This window comes from Kogia breviceps, chromosome 2, assembly GCF_026419965.1.
Source record: "Kogia breviceps isolate mKogBre1 chromosome 2, mKogBre1 haplotype 1, whole genome shotgun sequence".
Classification (NCBI taxonomy): domain Eukaryota; kingdom Metazoa; phylum Chordata; class Mammalia; order Artiodactyla; family Physeteridae; genus Kogia; species Kogia breviceps.
The window spans coordinates 127,836,828-127,856,701 of record NC_081311.1 but is presented as its reverse complement, the minus strand read 5'-3'; the positions used below and the strand labels follow the sequence as shown (position 1 = coordinate 127,856,701).

The 19,874-nt window shown below is 38.2% G+C and overlaps 1 protein-coding gene across 5 annotated transcripts in view; it reads left to right on the top strand.

Moving 5' to 3' along the window:
- CYTIP (cytohesin 1 interacting protein) overlaps positions 1 to 19,874 on the top strand; it is a 67,098-nt gene that overhangs the window by 34,771 nt on the left and 12,453 nt on the right. For 2 of the 5 annotated variants that reach the window (XM_067027515.1, XM_067027516.1), the window contains 6 exons: positions 2,070 to 2,229; positions 9,165 to 9,214; positions 9,430 to 9,484; positions 14,339 to 14,441; positions 14,648 to 14,741; positions 18,117 to 18,186. In XM_067027515.1, the coding sequence (XP_066883616.1) occupies positions 2,074 to 2,229; positions 9,165 to 9,214; positions 9,430 to 9,484; positions 14,339 to 14,441; positions 14,648 to 14,741; positions 18,117 to 18,186 (528 nt within the window). In that variant the 5' untranslated portion in view covers positions 2,070 to 2,073. Of the gene's footprint in view, positions 1 to 1,952; positions 2,230 to 9,164; positions 9,215 to 9,429; positions 9,485 to 14,338; positions 14,442 to 14,647; positions 14,742 to 18,116; positions 18,187 to 19,874 lie in introns of those variants that run through there. The other 3 variants (XM_067027517.1, XM_067027518.1, XM_059051944.2) reach the window with 2 other exon arrangements.

Genomic DNA, 19,874 nt, shown 5'->3' with positions numbered 1-19,874 from the left:
CGTTTTGTCACAAAGGATACTTTTGATCAGGGATGTTATTAAAATATTTAATAACTAGTATGACACAGGTCCTGACAATCAGAACAGGGAACTGACCAATCAAAATAGACCAAGTCATAAATATGTAATTAACAAGTGTGACCATACCAGTATGTACTGGCTGAATGTCAAACTTGCCTTTGACTCCAATTTTACAGCCATGGATCTCATGATTTGAAATATTCTACTTGCTAAACACATTTTATAAATTAAGTAAAAAGATAATTTATTTTCAAATTTCTTAATTTAATAATAGATTTCTATAATTTATATTAGCTTAAGATTAGTATCACACAACTGAATTGATACAATTTTAGCATCCATCTGTAAAACTTGGTTGTTGGTTGGCCTAGTGGCCTTATATGAGGCAAACATGTAATTTCTGTTTGGTATTTTGAAATATTAAAGTATTTCCCTAATTTTATAAAATTCCCAGAGGACAGGTAGACTGCTGTCCTCAAGTAACAGTGTTGATTTAAGTCATGTACCTTATAGCAGCTTGGAGATGTTTTTAAAATCCATCTGTCTCTCTCTGTCTCTCTGTTTCTCTCTCTCTCTCTCTCTGTCACACACACACACACACACACACACACACACACACACACACACATTACATAAATGTCTTTATAATTGACCATATTTTTAGTTGCCAAAGTCTCTACCACTCCCTTTTGTTTTACACATGTATGTTATATTATTTTACCTACTTGAACCCAGACGGCATATGTGTTTGTAATCCCTGATTTAGATCTTTTTATGTCTTCGGAGATATCATTTGGTCATGTCATTATCCAGTTCCAATGGTAATGAGTCATGCTGTGATAGGGTTTTAAAAATTTTTGAGGTGGCTCCATCTCTTGAAGCACTGTTAACTCAGAAGATTTTACAATTTACATTTGGCAGGTTATGCTTGAGCTGAATTCACACTGACTTCCATTTTAGTTCAAAGACTTTCTGTCTCTAAAATTCTACTATTGACCTTCCAAATGATTTTGAAAATGACAATTGACTTTTTATACTATGCAAAACTTCTCATTTTGATTTTTGTTTTGAATCTTACTTCTACTTATTTACATTGCTCCTTCTCTAAAATCAAGTCTCTTAAAACTGCATGTCCCCAATCCCCCCACCCACCAGCCAATAAAAGCATCTGTGATCTTGAGTAATTCATGATGGTACCCTTGGCCCATATGCACAGGCAGGGACCAACTGGCAACATTCTTGTGCCACCTTGGTCTGCCTATTACTTTCATGCCCTCCGCATTCCTCCCCTGGGACCACTTGATGATGCTGTGACAAAGTCCAGTCTAAGATAGGGCCAACTTTGTGCTCTAAATGGGCTGGTCTTCCCTCCCATTGTTCTTTGTAAAGATGATGGATAATTTTAGTGAGGACAAAGTAGTGGAAGGGAAACCAGAAGAATGCTGAATGGTCACAGACCACGTGGCAGATATAATGTCTTTTTGATGACCATTAATGAGCTAAGTGTACTTTGGGGAAAGTACATTCCAAGGATTTTGTGAGAGGACCTTATGACTGGATCCTGTAAGTCTTGCTTAGATTCACAAGAACTCAATGTCCGCACATCCTGACTTTTACATTGCACTGACCATATTAAGTAGGCTAGTGGATGGCAAACAAATGGCAGAATTTGGGGAAGTTTTTCTTTTTCCTTTGAAAAAAAAAAAGGCAGATGGTGTTTTGAACACAACGTGCCATAGAACATGAAAGCATAAGAGTTCTGGCTGTTTGAAGGAGAAAAAAAAAATAAATCGGCTTATTTTAATGGTATAAACTAGCTTTAGGTTTTCTCAGGGGCTTAAAGAAAAGAGCACTGAGAAATGGGAGTGAACTGCAAGATAGGATTTGTGTAACAAGTACCTCAAACCACAGAAGTCACATGGGCTCTCTCTGCTTTGCTACTTTTGATTACTTGTCAGAGGGTTATGTTTCTAGCTTCCCCCCAGCCTGCAAGGCCACTCAATCATATGCTAGCTGGAGTAATCTTTATTCACAATGTCTTTACAAAGGCTCATGCAACAGAGCAGCAATGGCAATTTCGTGGAGTACTGTGCTGGTCCAGCGTATAGCTCTTACTCCATACTCACAGGCAGCTTTCCCATGGATGATAATAGAAGGCTTCAAATGCTGGCAGATACTGTGGCTACTTTGCCTCGGGCAAGAAAGCAGGTATGATTGCTATTTTGTACCTTTTAAAGTGTTCATGTTCTCTTGAGAGCAGAGTGATATGTTTGTCTGACTGCATATTAAAAATGTTATTTTAGCTGCTTTGGAATTAGTGGCTCAGAGCATGGGTGAGGAAGGAGGTGAGGAACCCAGAGAGCTCCTGTACTAATCCTTAAATCTTAATTTAAGATTTAAGACTATAAGACAACATTTTTAAGGCAAAAGTTAAAAGAAGATTGTTTTTCTCACTGGAAGAGGTGTTTGGGTAAAATAAAAATCATTAAGCACATCAACTTGAAGAAGGTGTATGTAGACACAACCAGTTTGAGAGTTATTGTTCCTTTTTCCTTTTTCCAATGTCTCCCATTGATTCCTTCCCTCCCAGCCTCTCTCCCAATCCTTGATAGTCATTTCAGTTCATACTCCAATGAGAATCCCTTTTTTAGGGCAAATTTTATTGACTAAATTATCTTCAGTTCTGGGACACTGGCACATACCTCACACTAGTGGGAATTAAGACTCTTAACGGGATAAATGAGTGCAAGATCCACCACTTACTGCTGTGGAATCTTGAGTAGAGTCACTTTCTTCTCTAAGATTCAGTTTTGTTTTTTCTAAAATGAAGATAATAATAGAACCTCCAGTGGGACTCTTCTGTGGCTTAGGTGGGGAAATGTACAGTGCTTAACAGAGTGACTGACATGTAGTATGTGCTCAATAATTATGCTATTATTTTAATTTTTATTGAAAAGTATTTCCCTAGAGAGGAAAACTCATTTGGAAAAAATCCATGTACAACTGGATTTATTGTGAGGTTTTTTTTTTTTTTCATTTTTCAATTTCCAGCTAGTAAAAAAAATGTAAACCAAAACACCTCTTCAGATTTTGGTTATATAACTTGCTATAATGCCCCACATACATATCTGAATACAGAAAATATTAAGAATTGCTTTAAAGCATGAACTTTTGCCCTTAAATCTTGTATGCACATCATATGTTCCTCTTAAGCCTTCTAATTTCAGAATTAGAGAGTTACAGCAGAGTGGGAAAGTCGTGATCAGTTTTCAGTGATGTACATAGCTGATTCCTTGGTATTTTTCACAATGAAGATAAGGGAATAATTTGTCATGGTTTGGATGATTGATCCTTTTCAATCCAAAAGTGCCTTTATGACATTGTTTAACATAATAATGAATATTCCTATCAATTTACTGTCTGAAACTAAAGCAACTGTGGGAAGTACCAAAATCTCTATTCACTTTTCATATGTACAGCAGTGTAGGATGTACAAAGATGAGAAGGACACTTTTTCCTGGCTTATGGGGTTTACAATTGAGTAGGCAGAACCAATAGGCATTATACAACATAAAATAACATACCTGCTCCAATCCAAGTACATGTCTTTGAATACAACCTTGAAGGATAGATATTCCAGATATTGAAGGGTATTCCAGAGCAAAGGAATAATTAAAATGCTGCAGCACAGATCTTGGGGCTCTTAGGGCAGTTTAAGTAACAACACATTATTGTGTTGGGTGGACCTGATGAGAGTCTGTGTGGGAGGGGAGTGGAGACCTCAGAGCTGGGCTGCTTTACACAACATTTGGACACTTCCCCTGAGGAAGTAGTAATTTGACCAGCACAGGGAAACAACTGAGCATGATTGAGTAGAAGGTTTTAGGAACCTTAGTCAGGAAACTTGCTTGTTGGTAAGTGGGTAGAGACTAGAAGTGAGGGAACAACTTTTGTAGTTGGAGAAAGAAGATTCGAAGGAATGCAGAAGAGACTCAAAGGCTTGGCTCTGAAGGCAGTGAAGAAGGAGGATACACATCTGTTTTTAAGCCTGAGTGAAGGTAGCGTGAACTAAAAAGAATCAGTAGAAGGCTATTGGCAGAAGATAATGAGAGGGATGTAGGCATATGAGATGTACATGAGTGTGTGTGTGTGTGTGTGTGTGTGTGTGTGTGTGTGTGTATAATCTGTGTAATATCTACACATACACACACACTTCCACACCAGTTATTTTATTCATATGTTCTCATCTTTTTAGTTCTTCTCTTTTCCCTTTTCTCATATTCTTTCCCATGGTAAGACTTTTCCTATTCGAACAGCTTTTTCTTACTGTTGTGAGATTTACTTAAGAAAAAAAAGACAAAACAAAACATCTTGTATACGATACTTCTGATTCTGTAAAATTATCATCAGCGAGGCTTGATGCAAGTTTACCCCAACAGGTCAGAATTTTCCGAATGGATGTTCATTTCCCTTAACTGGTTTTTTAGAGAATAATCACCTATTTGGCACTGACTGAACTGCAGGCAACAAGATCCCTGTGAGGCAATCCCACAAGCAGGTGTTTCTCTGCCCACTGTTATTTTCAACCCTTTCAGGGCTGACGTCAACAATTCACACTTCTTGTTATCATTGGCTTTGCTTTCTGCAAAGCTCTGTCTGGTTAGCCAGGGTGTTTATACTCAACATTATTTAAAAACAGATTTCTGTGTGTTTATATGATCTCAATACCTTTATTTGTAGTAGGTGACACACTCCCAATATGGCTCCTACTTCTGAACATGGTTTTAGAAAAAAAATTCTCTACAATGGAAAACACTGTAGGAAGGAGACAGGACGAAGTAACGTCATCTTGATGAATGTGGCAATGCTAAAGGAGTAGCCATTGGACCTTACACCCACTCTCCCAAGGGTAGCAGGTTGTCATTGGAAAGTAGTTTTCACTGAATGCTATAGTGAAATCCTGACAAACAGAGGAGAAGCCTGAATGTGCATTAGTGGGACCATAGACAGACTCTCTTTGCCTGGTTTTCTTTTGGTTATCGAATTATTACTAAATAGACAACTTCTGGAAGGGTTATTTCACTTATAAGTTCAGGTACAGAATATTGTGCTAAACCCGGTAATGCATGTATTTCTGGGATGGGTTCTTCCCTTCAGGAGCTTTTAGATTATTTCTGGCTACACACCCATCCGTTACCAAAACTCCCAAGTGCTCCCGACGGCAAGATATTTTGATCATTTAATGTATACTTTTAGTAGAAAACTGTTAATTTCACTACAAAAGAATTTGAAAAGTATTCTCTAATCCATACTGTGGTATGGTAAGAGACAATATCCAAAAATTTTTTCTTGAAAAAGAGGTTCATGGGCCCACGGTGAGACTTTCCTGAGAAGCCTCAACATTCTATTTGGTTTCCTTAAGGGCACTTAAAATTAAAAACTTGAGTTCAGCTCTATTATCTTGCTAATCTTAGAATATTTCTGTGGAGCCCTGCTATCCTAAGGCTCCTGACTTAAAAAGGAAAAAACAAAACAAAACTGTGTTCATGGAAGAATTGGGGAGAATGATGCAGGGAACTGGAAAGGGAGCAGAGCACTTAATTTGGGGACTTTTGAAACAAGCAGCAGAAACAAAAATACCTCATCTGTGAATAGGTATCCTCCCCTCCCCGACCCGCAACAGTTTCAGGAAATGAGTACACAGTGGGGACAGGAAGTAACAGGCTGTTACTTAGCAGCAGAAGTGGCTACAGTATGGAACTACAAGCTCCTCTGCCCGGTTGTCTGTCTGGCTCTGTGGCAGATTACTCCTAGTTTTTGCAAACTGGCAGCTGAAGTATTTGGTCTTGGTTTCCCACTAAAGAGGGGCATTGTGAATCATTGCATAGCAGCAAAAATTACATATTTAACATTGATGTCTAATCTTTTAAGTCATCTGACTAAAAACAAAAGAGACGGATCCTCAGCCCTCCCCCAGGCATCTTTATTTTAGAGGCTAGCAAGGGGTTAAGGAGCTTTGTCTACTCAGCAGATGTAATTGAATGTGTAGTTTGCAGCCCTGCCAAACTGCTAAACCTAAATTTCTCATATTAGATAATGTGTAATAAAAGACAGCTGTTGCCAGCATATGCTGTTCATTGCACACCAGTTCCTCATTCATGAGTTTTGGTGTCATCCTCACAGCCCTAAGAAAAAGCTCGGGCTGGGAGGGTAGTCAAGGGAGCAGAGACTACACTGGTCATTCTAGAAGAGGGCTGCTCAGTCTAGGGAAAGGGCTGCAGGGAAAACTTTTTCTAACGTGTAAGACCTTTGGTAAGACCTCAGACGTTCTTCTTGTCACTTAGGCAGATAGTTGGTTGAACCCTGAGAACATTCCTTTCCACATCGCCTGAGTCTGACAGCCCAGATCAACACCAAGTAAGCACTGTGTCAAGATGTGGAACGTGTCAGATAATTTGATGGTGCTTAATTTATTTAAATTGTTTTTTTATTTAAACGTTAGGTGCCTATGACAGGCTCACTGCTGATCCAGAGTGGAAACTAATTCATAATTTGATTTAGTCTGAGTTTTTCCTTTGTGTCACTGATGACCCGGATCAGTCAGTACACAAGAATTGAGTATCTGCTCTGCATCTCACCTTGTGCTAGGCAGATATTTCCATCTTAATCTAGTCGATTAGCTAGTTAGAAAGGTTAGACCTAGAGAGGTGGGGAAATTTCCTTCTCTATAGAAGTCTGGGATTTGTCATGTGGACTTAAACAATTTTATATTTGAATCTATCTAGAATAATTTTTGATTTAGAAGGCAGGTTAATGGTGGAAGAGATGAAATCTTGAAGTTCCCATCAATGCTATGATTATTTGCTTAGCAAAAGAGGATTTAAAGTTGGTGAAGGAAGGCTCAAAATTGTAAGGATTCATTAATTGTTGCCAACATGCATTCATTTAGCAGTTGTGTATTAAGGCATTACTGACTTACTTTGTTTTCTATTAGTCCTTTTTCTATGGTTCTTGCTGTTTTGCGATTCAGGTGTTCGTTTTTTATCATTGTTTGTTTTCTTTCATTTTAAATTTTACTTTATATTTTTAAATGTCTACCCTTGAGTTTTTCCTATGGATATTTAATTTAATGAAGGACAGAGTTGAAGACTCTTTTACTTTGGATCTCCCACCACCTCTTACTTGCTTGTATTGTAGTCTAGTAGTTTACTTCTGTTTGTCTCTTTAGCTGTTTTTACGGTTCCACTCGACTCCAGGCCCTGTGATGGGTGCTGGGTAGAAAGTAAAACAAATACATTCCCCAAGAGGCCCAAAGTATACGGGGAATTATGAACCGAAGTGAGGTATTTAATCCAATCTGCCTTTCACATAAATACACATCTGTGCCTCCACATGAATGAATATGTGCATTATCTGTTGAATATTGACAGCAAGAGTAATAATTTTAAATATAAACCCTAGTTATGATTTACAGATAGCACGATTAGGTATGACCTACTTAAGTACTTTACAATCTGAAATAAGGATCAAAGCCAAGCAAATGGAAATAATGAAAGTAGATTAAGAAAATGTGAGTACAGTATAACAGAGAGGTTGAGAATGCTTGGGCATATCAAATTTACTGCTATCTTCCACAAGAAGGCAGCCTACTGCATAACTGAATGGTCCCCACCCTTGTTAATGGTACTTATCAGGACAAAATCAGGCTGAAACAAACCATTCAAACTGTTATAGGTCTTCCACAGTTAGTCCTTATAAATTGAAAATAGATACTTTTTAGCAAATATAGAGTTTTGGTTTTTTGTTTTGTTTTTTTTTTTTTTGGTTCTGAGCCTTCCTATTGCAGTCTTCACGATGATATAAATGATTTGAAGTCTAAAACTGACAAGAGAGGAAAATATAATTAATTTATATAAAATTGTTAGGAAGAGATCAGGTCTTCATTATGTTAACATTACTGACCAGTGGCCAAATTCTGAACACTGAGCCATTCCAGAAAATTTGTGAGAATGCTGGCATTTTGTACTTGGTAATTCAAATTCCTTATAGTGATGTAAGCTTCTCCACTAACAAATGCCTTAATGAAGATTTAATTTGTGCATTAATTTCTTCTACGTGTTTTTCTCCTGGCTTTCATCCTCTATTTAACTTTTATTTGTTTGGACTCCTGCATTGATCTCCTAATATTTTCTGTAGTCATTGACATATGAGAAGCATAATAGGTTTCCAGTTAAATAAACACCATGGGTTAACTAGTAGCATGAGCTTATGTTTTGGAGCCCTGGACTAACACTTGAGAAAGAGCTAATTAACATTAATTGCTAATTAATTGCTAATTGTTAATTAATTCCTAAGCAAATAGACAAAAAAAACCCCCACAAAAACTCACTATAATTACCTTAAAAACAAGATGCCACTTTTTGTTAACTTTTACTTTGTTTATAATGGTAGACTGTATCCTGGAAGCTTATGTTTATATGATCTTTTCCCAAAACATGCAGAGGAGTAAAGGTGATGTTATTTATACCATTTACACCATTCTGAGGTTCCTTTCCTTTCTTGGCTGGAAATCTCACTGTACTCTTTTAAAACTATTGCAAAAATAAATCATAAAAAGAATTGAGGTTTTGAGTCTCTGATTTCACCCGAATTGTGCTTCTGGGTATTAGTTAGTTCTTTAGAGATGATTTTATCCTGCTAAAAACAGTAACATATTGAACTATTACAATAAACACAGTCACTTCATCAGCATCTCCCAAAACTATCAACTATTTTATATGCCATTCCATGGGTGTTATTTTTCTTTGGATTTCAGTGTGATTATAAATTGCTGTGGTTAACCTTTCAGAGGCTATTTTAAATACAGATTAGATATGTAGTTCTTTTTGGAAGCTTTGGATCTTTGCCACATTACATTAACTCTTTTGCCATGGGGTATTATTATGGAAGCCTCATTTAATCTTTCAAGTGGACTGCCTGAATGGTCCCTTTCCCAGCTCTCCTTTGCTATCGCTAGAGAATGGAAATTACGGCCCAGGAGCTGGGCCAAAGAAGGTGATAAAGAACAAAGTTCTTTGTGATATAGAACATTTTGCAGATGTGTCTTAAGGACCTTTCAGTAACTGTGTGCTTGTGTTTTTCAGCTTGCTCTGACGAGATCAAGTTCTTTAGGTGACTTTTCCTGGTCTCAAAGGTAAAGAAATTAATTTATTTTTTGGTTTCTCAGCAAGATATTTAGGAACACAGCTTTCCAGGCTGTTGATATCACACACACACACAGAGTCATATATACTACAGTTTACATGAATATCAGCTATTTTTTATTGACAGTTATTTTTAATGATAGGTATGTGCTAAATGTTATACCTTGATCTTCATGCCTAATTTTTTTGTTTGTTTGTTTTACAGAAAGCTGGTTGCTGTGGAGAAACAAGATAATGGAAAATTTGGGTTTGAAATTCAGGTGGGCAGTTTTCAGATTTTCCAGCCTTTTAATGAAGAAAGTGGCACTGGTTATGTCATGATATTTGCAGAGAAAGAATGAAGTTGGGCTTAGAGAATGATGGAGGCTGTGACTTGTTTTCAATGTTTTTGGTAGTTTTTCAGTGTGTTGGGTACCATCAAGGAAAGAAAACATTCAAGCGGATAAAAAACCTGCCCCGAGACATAGTCTGCTTCTTGTTTGTAGCTGCTTTAGTCTTCTGATAGGTTTGAGACTGATCAGAAATTCTTGATATCAGCCAGCTCATAAATAAGAGAGCAATATACTCTTTATAATGTGCATTTTATATATTTGCATTAGTGATGTGTTTTTTTTAACACCTTTATTGGAGTATAATTGCTTTACAATGTTGTGTTAGTTTCTGCTGTATAACAAAGTGAATCAGCTATACGTATACATATATCCCCATATCCCCTCCCTCTTGCGTCTCCCTCCCACCCTCCCTATCCCACCCCTCTAGGTGGACACAAAGCACCAAGCTGATCTCCCTGTGCTATGCGGCTGCTTCCCACTAGCTATCTATTTTACATTTGGTAGTGTATATATGTCAATGCCACTCTCTCACTTTGTCACCCTTCCCCCTCCCCGTGTCCTCAAGTCCATTCTCTATGTCTGTGTTCATCCGAACCATTTTTTTTAGATTCCATATATATGTGTTAGCATACGGTATTTGTTTTTCTCTTTCTGACTTACTTCACTCTGTAGGACAGAATCTATGTCCCTCCACCTCACTACAAATAACTCAATTTCATTTCTTTTTGTGACTGAGTAATATTCCATTGTATATATGTGCCACATCTTCTTTATCCATTCATCTGTTGATGGACACTTAGGTTGCTTCCATGTCCTGGCTATTGTAAATAGTGCCGCAATGAACATTGCGGTACATGACTCTTTTGGAATTATGGTTTTCTCAGGGTATATGCCCAGTAGTGGCATTGCTGGGTCGTATGGTAGTTCTATTTTTAGTTTTCTAAAGAGCCTTCATACTGTTCTCCATAGTGGCTGTATCAATTAAAATTCCCACCAACAGTGAAAGAGGGTTCCCTTTTCTCCACACCCTCTCCAGCATTTATTGTTTGTAGATTTTTTGATGATGGCCATTCTGACTGGTGTGAGGTGGTACCTCATTGTAGTTTTGATTTGCATTTCTCTAATGATTAGTGATGTTGAGCATCCTTTCATGTGTTTGTTGGCAATCTGTGTATCTTCTTTGGAGAAATGTCTATTTAGGGCTTCTGCCCATTTTTGGATTGGGTTGTTTGTTTTTTTGATATTGAGCTGCATGAGCTGCTTGTATATTTTGGAGATTAATCCTTTGTCAGTTGCTTCATTTGCAACTATTTTCTCCCATTCTGAGGGTTGTCTTTTCATCTTGTTTATGGTTTCCTTTGCTGTGTAAAAGCTAAGTTTCATTAGGTCCCATTTGTTTATTTTTGTTTCTATTTCCATTTCTCTAGGAGGTGGGTCAAAAAGGTTCTTCCTGTGATTTATGTCAGGGGGTGTTCTGCCTATGTTTTCCTCTAAGAATTTTATAATGTCTGGCCATACATTTAGGTCTTTAATCCATTTTGAGTTTATTTTTGCATATGGTGTTAAAAAGTGTTCTAATTTCATTCTTTGACATGTAGCTGTCCGGTTTTCCTAGCACCACTTATTGAAGAGACTGTCTTTTCTCCATTGTATATTCTTGCCTCCTTTATCAAAGATAAGGTGACCATATGTGCGTGGGTTTATCCTGTTCTGGGCTTTCTATCCTGTTCCATCGATCTATATTTCTGTTTTTGTGCCAGTATCATATTGTCTTGATTACTGTAGCTTTGTAGTATAGTCTGAAGTCAAGTAGCCTGATTCCTCCAGCTCCATTTTTCTTTCTCAAGACTGCTTTGGCTACGGCAACATTTTTAAACTATTATTTGAAATAGTTAAGAACATTTGGCTCTATGTGCATATTGTCTCATGCTCTAGGAAAATTTTAACTTCTATATGGATTTCTATTTAATAGCCTAAGAATTTCATTTCTTATTTGCTGTCTGCTTTTCATGGCCATATTTGCTAAAGTGGTGAGTTAGGTCAAATGAAGTCTAGTCTAATTAAGTGCAAGAGAAGTAGTTTAAGTATTACTGTGTTCTTTTTCCATTACACTTTTGCATTTTTTAGAGGCATTTTGCATAACCATATCCTTATACTGCACATCAGTTTTTATATCTTAACTTTGGTGCTGCCTTCAGAAAACTTTGGTGACTAAATATCAGCCCCACAGTTGTAAAGTCAGTGTGTTTTAAGATTAGGAACAGGAAACTGCTATGTAAGATGTGTTTTATGAATAAAGAAACAAAATGGAACTCTAGCGGCAATGAATAGGGAGAAGGCTCTAGGAGAAAAGAAGAGACCTTCTCCTTTCTGAACTCTTCTACTTTTGAATTTGGTGAAATCTCTAATTCTAACATCAGGTTTTAGAAGCATAGTACCCTCTCTTGTTCCTCATTCACATGAAACACTCCCTATTCTGTTGTAGAGACACTATGCTTTTTGTGACCACTTCTTTTCAAATGAGATTATCCCCAAGGATGTGCAGTGATTGCTACTAAAAACAGGAGCAAAGTCTTCTCACTTACTCTTACTTAATGTAACCAGTGAAGATCTCTTCTCATTTTTCTATAGACATGTCACCGCTTCCCCCATGTTTCTCCCTTATACCATAAATACTTACTCTACATGAAGCAAGAATGAAAACTATCATTAGTAGACAACAGGCTATAGTGCCTTGAAACTTTGTGGATTCACGTGAGCTAATGGCTTCACCTGTGGACTTCAGCATGTCTGTGCTGTCTTAGTGATGCAAGGATCCACTACTCTGCAAATTCCCTTATGGTGTATGCTTTCCATTACCAGCTCTAATGCCATAACCTATTCTCTAGTACTTATAAGATTTGTAGTAGTCATCAAATAGGAGACATGCTCTGGGAACATTTTGAAGACCAGATAGAACCTCATGTACCCTTATTGTGCCCCCATCATTAACACGTATTTGGGCCCTCGTCTACCAGGTGCAGGGCATGCTGGGAGAGAACAAGTCCGCCTCCTCTGGTTTCCCTGGGTGCTAGTTTTTGCTGCTACAGAGAGTAATATAGTAATTTGGCAGGAACACAGACCTTAGATTCATGTAGACCTGAGTTCATATTCTTTCAGTGCTACCTTAGTGGGTTCTTAGGCACTTCAAATGAACTAACACATAAAGTACTTAGTAATGTGCCTGGTTCCAGTAGGTCAGCAAATGACAAGTGTTAGAATGAAGGCTATCAGACATGAGAAAGGCAATGTACTTTTGTGTCTCTAGGAAATGATTGAGCTAGAAGACTGGATAAAAGAGAGAAATATCCAACTAATAATTTCTTTCCAAAACTTGGGGACCTCTGCCTTTCCTTCTCTAAGCCACAAATTTTACACCTGTTGCAAACATATACATAGGTGCAGGCTACATCAATTAACATGTTTCCCCTTCACTGTACTCACCTTGCTCCCTGGACATGGAGGGTAGATTCTCACTGCTGATGAGAATCATTACAACAATGGTTTCCCAAAGGAGGGTCTGTTATAGCTTTGGTTCATGTCCTCCATGAACCAGACCACCCTTCCATCTCTGGAAGGGCCCAGGCTGTGGCAAGAAGACTCCCTGGCAGAAAAGCTGTTAAAGGGATCTCTGGCATAGATGGAAAGTAGATCACACGGTCTCTAAAAGTCCCCTCTATCTTTAAGATATGGGGATTCTAAATGCCTTGCAGAGTACATAGAAATCTCTTAGGTTAACAAAGTCAAGTTTCTAGAAGTTTGACTGACTTCTGGTTCTGCTGGTTCTGGAGCCTGTAGGTCTGTAAAATCAAAATGAATGAACATTTGACATTCATTTTTCCACAGGGAAGCAGTGCTGGAATGTGGTTTAATTTTAGGAAACAGATGTTTAGAAGACTTACTCAACTCAGAATGCTGATTTTGATTCTAAATGCAACGAGACCTCATAACTTAAATATGGGAAAAAGAAAAATATAGGTCCTTGGGCCACTCTATTCACCAAACACTTGTGCTATGTTCTTGGTACAAATCGAAAACAAAAACAAAAACAAAAACAAGCTGCTTTTGCTAGATTGAGGCCAGAGGCGAAGCATAACTTTTTCTAATTTAGTTGAGTGGCTAATGAATGAGTATTCAGGGCAGATGTACCACCGAGCGCTCAGGAATGAAGGTAATTGAGTCAATCATAGTGCTTTTGAATGAATGCAGGGCAGATTGTCATTATTTGTAGAACTCTGATTTAAAATAATTACTGTTGGCATATCTCCCTAGCTGGATGTGTTCTGCTTCGTACGCTCCTGTAATAAGTACTTTAGCTCGGGAGAACCACATAGAGATTTTTCTCTCTACTCTTGGCCATTGGGAAGAGAGAAACCAAATTTTTCTTGTTAAATATTCAATAATGATAGCATCAGGTGGTCTCTTAGGCTTGAAAGTCTTAAAGTCTTAAGCCAGTCTTATCCTACTTTCTTTCTTAAGCCAGATGTTTTTTTTTTTTTTCAGATGTATTTTTTTATAAATGGAGTCAGCTACAGATTGTGTGGGAGAAGTGTAAGATTGGTACTTAGATTTAGTTTATATTCAGAAAAGCTTCCCAAATTGTTCTTTGCACTTATCTGTTATGCTGCTTAAGGTAACTGATACCACTTAATATTTTTTTAACAAATAGATTTTGAGTTTTTTGGTAAAGGTAATCCACTTTATATTTGGTAATGGTAATTATGTATCCCTTTAATTTTACAGACTTACAGGCTCCAAAACCAGAACACCTGCTCCTCAGAGATGTGCACCCTGATCTGCAAAATCCAGGAGGATAGCCCAGCACACTGTGCTGGCCTGCAAGCTGGTAAGTTAGAACTATGCTCATGTTATTTAAATAGCAAGAAAAATAACTTTTTTGATAGTGAAGGTCAGGACATGATTGTTGCTTTGAATTTCCTTAACTCCTTTATGTTGCCAAGGTTTGGGTCTTGCTTGTTTTGTTTCATTCGTGGGTCAGGAAAGGTTATTTAACCAACTGTTTTAACACTCATTTTTCTTGGCATCTCCCAGGTGATGTCCTTGCAAATATCAATGGTGTGAGCACAGAAGGTTTTACCCACAAACAAGTTGTTGACCTGATCAGATCATCAGGAAAACTGCTAACGTAACTATCTGGCTGCTTCCTGTGGGGCTTCAAAAATGTTATGGTCTCTCATAATGCCTGTTGAGTGAATGAATAGGCTTTTTGTTCAGGATCACAAGAAGGGAGGCAGTGCACCATAGCTTGGGGATTGGGTACAGACGTTTTTATCAGTTCCTTTTGTTTCTCAAGGTTCCTGAAACTTGAACATGTTGTCAACATCTGAAGTCAGAGGACATCAATAGCCCAAACATCTGAGTGGGCGGGATAGCATTTTTTAAAATTTTATTTTTAATTCAAATTCAATTAAACTGGCACACATTCTCTTTGGACAGGGAGGGAGGAATGGGTCCAATTTCCATGGCTGATATAATCCTGTGGTTAGAACAAATGAAAGGTCAGAAGGGCTGAGTTTTTTCCTCTTCTACCACCAGCAAATTGTTTTTCTCTCCTAGTGTTCTGTTTGAAAGAACAGTCTGCTCGGCCCTCCTGCCCTGCAACACACACACTCACATCTGCTACTGTTCCCAGCTTACTAATTGGACATTTGTTTCCCCAGTTAGAGATTCAACTGACATTTCCACCCTTAGTACCTAATAATACCTTAGTAATTAGTTAAAAGATGGAATTCACCCATTCACTAAAACGATATTTATTGAGCAAATACTGTTTCCAGGTCTGTGATAGGCTCAGGAGAGACAGACTCCTCTATTGCTTTACTGTGGAAGGAGATAGGTAAGAAGAGTCTGCAAAAATAAGTAATTTTGATATTTCAATTATTGATAACTGCTATAAAGAAAGGAAAACAAGAAATGGGATAGAACATTGAGTGAGAGGGCTGCTATTTTAGCTTAAGTGTTTAAAGTGGTCCTTGCTGAGAAGGTGAGCTTTGAGCTGGGGGCTAAATGAAGAGAAGGGATGGTTAGATGAACTCCTGGTGAGAACATTTCAGGTAAAGGGAGAGGTCTCTGAGTTCTCAAAGTGGGCTTGGCATATTCAAGGGATAGAGAGGAAGCCAGTGTAATTGGTGGTTGGTGAATTAGGAAGAGTATAGTAAGAAATGAAGACAGAGAGTTCTCCAGGGAGCAGAGTATGGGTCTCACCAGCCAGGCTTAATAGTTTTAGAATTTATTCTGATCATCTCATTTATTCTTCACAGAAGTTAGTTATATTCCTATTTATAAACGAAGTGACTCAGGCTGAAATGTGGTTTAGTTAAGACCAACCATATAGTAAGTGCCAGGGCTGGGATTTGACCATCTGCTCTGGATGCCAAGCTCTATTCTCCAGCTACACCACAGCTGTTCCTTGTAAGCTGCCAATAAAAAATCTGCTGGACACTCTTTAGTGATTCTAGTCTAAAACTTCAGCGGATGTTTCTTTGGGGTTTGTGTGAGAGTAGTTTTGAAAGATGACTGGTGGTGGTAGAAGACTGAGTCCAACTCTATGGATCCTATGAGTTCAGGGTAAAGGATGGGGCCACTTGAGCTCCAGAGAAACTTGAGTCTATAAGGTAGGAATCATATAGAGTCCAGGAGAACATGCTGGTGATTAGAAACAGAAACCTATATTCCAGATGGGTAAAGTGGGCAGACCTCAGGTGGGTAATTAAAGAGTATTGGGTGGAGACAATTGGAAATCCAGAGATAAGGAAGATGAGAGACCATTTGTACAAATACTGAAGAGAGCGGCCAATCTATGGCTGCAGTTCTGCCCACAGACATCTATTGCTTGGGCAGGTCAGGTCAACATTAAAGTGCCAAATAGATTCATAGGGATTGTCACTATTGCCCAGAGTCAAGACCCGCTAATGAGAAAGCAGACAATGTGTTCTCTTGCTATCATCTCATTATCTTGGGTATAATGCTGTCAGAAATAGAGGGAAACTGGTCTCTGCATTTAATACTATTATTTTACCATGGCTTGACATTTTTCTTGCATCTTTATAGAGTTACAGCTTATTTATCAGAATGAATTTGAACCAATATTTTTAAAATGCTTAGTTGTATAACTCACATGTCATATTTATCTTATGCAGATTGATAGCATCTAACTTGAGCCCACAAAACAAATCAAATCACTCAGGATAGAGCAAGTCTTTTTATTTGTAGAAGGGCATTTGGTATAGGGAGAAAGAACACCATTAGATGGATAATTCTAAGATTAAAGTTTGTACACTTAAAAGGTTGGTTTTTTTTTTTTTTTTTTTTCCTTGTAGTACGCAGGCCTCTCACTGTTGTAGCCTCTCCCGTTGCGGAGCACAGGCTCCGGGCGCGCAGGCTCAGCGGCCATGGCTCACGGGCCCAGCTGCTCCGCGGCATGTGGGATCTTCCCGGACCGGGGCACGAACCCGTGTCCCCGGCATCGGCAGGCGGATTCTCAACCACTGCGCCAAGGCCGCGCAGGCGGATTCTCAACCACTGCGCCAAGGCCGCGCAGGCGGATTCTCAACCACTGCGCCAAGGCCGCGCAGGCGGATTCTCAACCACTGCGCCAAGGCCGCGCAGGCGGATTCTCAACCACTGCGCCAAGGCCGCGCAGTGGTTGAGAATCCACCTGCCAATGCCGGGGACACGGGTTCGTGCCCCGGTCCGGGAAGATCCCACATGCCGCGGAGCGGCTGGGCCCGTGAGCCATGGCCGCTGAGCCTGCGCGCCCGGAGCCTGTGCTCCGCAACGGGAGAGGCCACAACAGTGAGAGGCCCGCGTACTACAAGAAAAAAAAAAAAAAAAAAAGAAAAAAAAAAGAGGTTTAAACCACTGCGCCACCAGGGAAGCCCCACTTAAAAGGTTTTGAGATGAGAGAGTCATATGAAAGTTATTATCTCATAGTAGTTCTGGTTCTATTTGTTCTAGTTCCAAAATTAAGGCAATTTACAGAGGTAAAATTTCCTAGAATCTTAGGGAAGAAAGGATTTTCCCTTGTTTCAAGAAATAACTTCTTGATTCTATTGTTCGAAAGTCCCTAGTGCCTGTTTTCATTGCTGTATCCCTCACTTTTAGCATGATGTCTAGAGTCTGGCACGTAGTAGATGCCCAATAAATATTCACCAAATGAAGGAGGTGATTCACCCAGACCACACAAGAATAGGTTCTAGCAGAGAACAACCATCATTGCCATATAGGGGCTTCTATAAAGTGAGCTACAGTTTACAAATAAACCAGTCTTTTCTTTCAGTCACCCTCTTAAAGAGAGTATTTATTTTCCATATTCTTTCTTTGAATGTTGTCAGAAGGTTTGGCTTACATCCAGAGACTTGAAGTGCCATGAGAATGGTAACATTTACGTTGCTTTTTAAGGATAGCCTGTACTCAAAGTGTAGTACTCCATAAGGATGGTACTTGTTTGAAAGAATTACTCGTGCTATTCCCCTCCCCCTCCTTTTTTTTCTTAAAACAGGATAGAGACTCTTAATGGATCAATGATTCTCAAAAGAACAGAGCTTGAGGCAAAGCTGCAAGTTTTAAAGGTAATTTCATTTAATACAGTGAGACACATTTTTCATCCTTGAATGTGAGTGGTAGAATAAAGATCTATTTGAAGAATTGAGATAGCCCTTGAAGATGAAATGTCGTGATGAGACTAAACTGCTGAATTATCAAGAGCCATACAATTACCTTTGCAGGAATATTAAATTCCACAAACCAGGGCAAATCACTTTCTTCCTTCCTCCTTCTGCATGTCTATGAGGCTCAGAAAGGCAACAGGAAGGCACATCACCTGAAGAACTTTTCATTAATGCACCTGTGATCTCTTTCAATTTACATTTTGTTTGGAAAAAAACCAAAGAAGTAGAAGCTGTCTCTTTGTCATTTTCCCAAATGCTATATATGTGTGCAGGAGGGCCTGGGATTTTTGTTTTTCTGTTGTCCTCCTCTGCGTCCTTTCATTTTGCCTCATTCTTACTACAAAAATCATCTCCCTCTACTCCTGTGGCTGTCCTTGAATCTACTTTCACTGGCAAATACAATGTCAACTTTGAAGAGGAAATTAAAGTTTACAGGAGATAGTGTACAATGCAGGATGTTCAGTGAAAATTCTCTAGGCTATTTGAGGGTCTTAAAAATCTCAGTTTCCTAGACTGGTGAGGTTCTGGCAGACCGTGAAGTCTAGGCCCTCGCTCATGTGCATCTCAGGATGCACTCAGTTATTGAGCTCAAGAGGGTAGAGTTAGTATATTCCTACTTTATCTTTTATTCCTCCCTTCCACCATATTTAATTCATCAACAAGACCTGTTTTCTTCTTTGTCAACATTGGTTTTATATTCTTGTCACTTTTCTTACCCCTGTGATCTTTTGAATCAATTTATAAAATTCATTGGAAAAAAGTCCTCTTTAGACTGTGATAGTAATTGAATTGTATTTATAGAATAAACGATATCAATTGATGTTTTTATGGTTTTCGCTTTCCTTACTTCAAACGCAGGATCTCTCTTTCCATTCAGGTCTTTTATGTACTTCAAAAACATTTTGTAATTTCTTCATACATTTTTATATATCTTTGATTATATTTATTCCTATATACCTTCTAATTTTTTGCTATAATAAATGTGGTCTTTTACATTTTCAACTCTTATTGCTATTGATTTTGTGTAAAGCTTTAAATCCAGGAGTCTTGCTGAACTCCCTTTATTCTAGTAATATGTTTGTAGATTCCCTTGGATTTTTTTATATAAACATAGTATCATCTGCAAATAATGAAAGTTTTGCCCCTTTACTCCCAATTATTCAACTAGTTTATTTTTTCTTCTCTTACAATATTGGCTAGGACCCTCAGCATGTTGTAAATAGTGAGTCTTATTCTTCATGTTAAAAGGGGTGCCTCTAACATTTTATCATTAAATTTTTTAAGGAGTAAATAGTTCTTCATATTATATTTAGGTTTTTTAAATTGTCAAAAGTTAAGTTGTTTCTGCAAAAGAGAGAGAGTCTTAGTGAACATCATTTTCGAAAAAGTAAAACTGGCTTTTTCAGGCTTTTGCAAAAAAAAAAAAAAAAAGGAAAAAAATGTAGAATATAAACTAGTGATGTTATTTAAAACATAAGTGAAAAATAGGTTTATGTTTCATGGAATAAAGAACTCTCTTGCACAACACATATTTGCATGCTTCTAAGCATTTTCTGTTCTTTGAACATTTTCTCTTGAACTTTTAATAT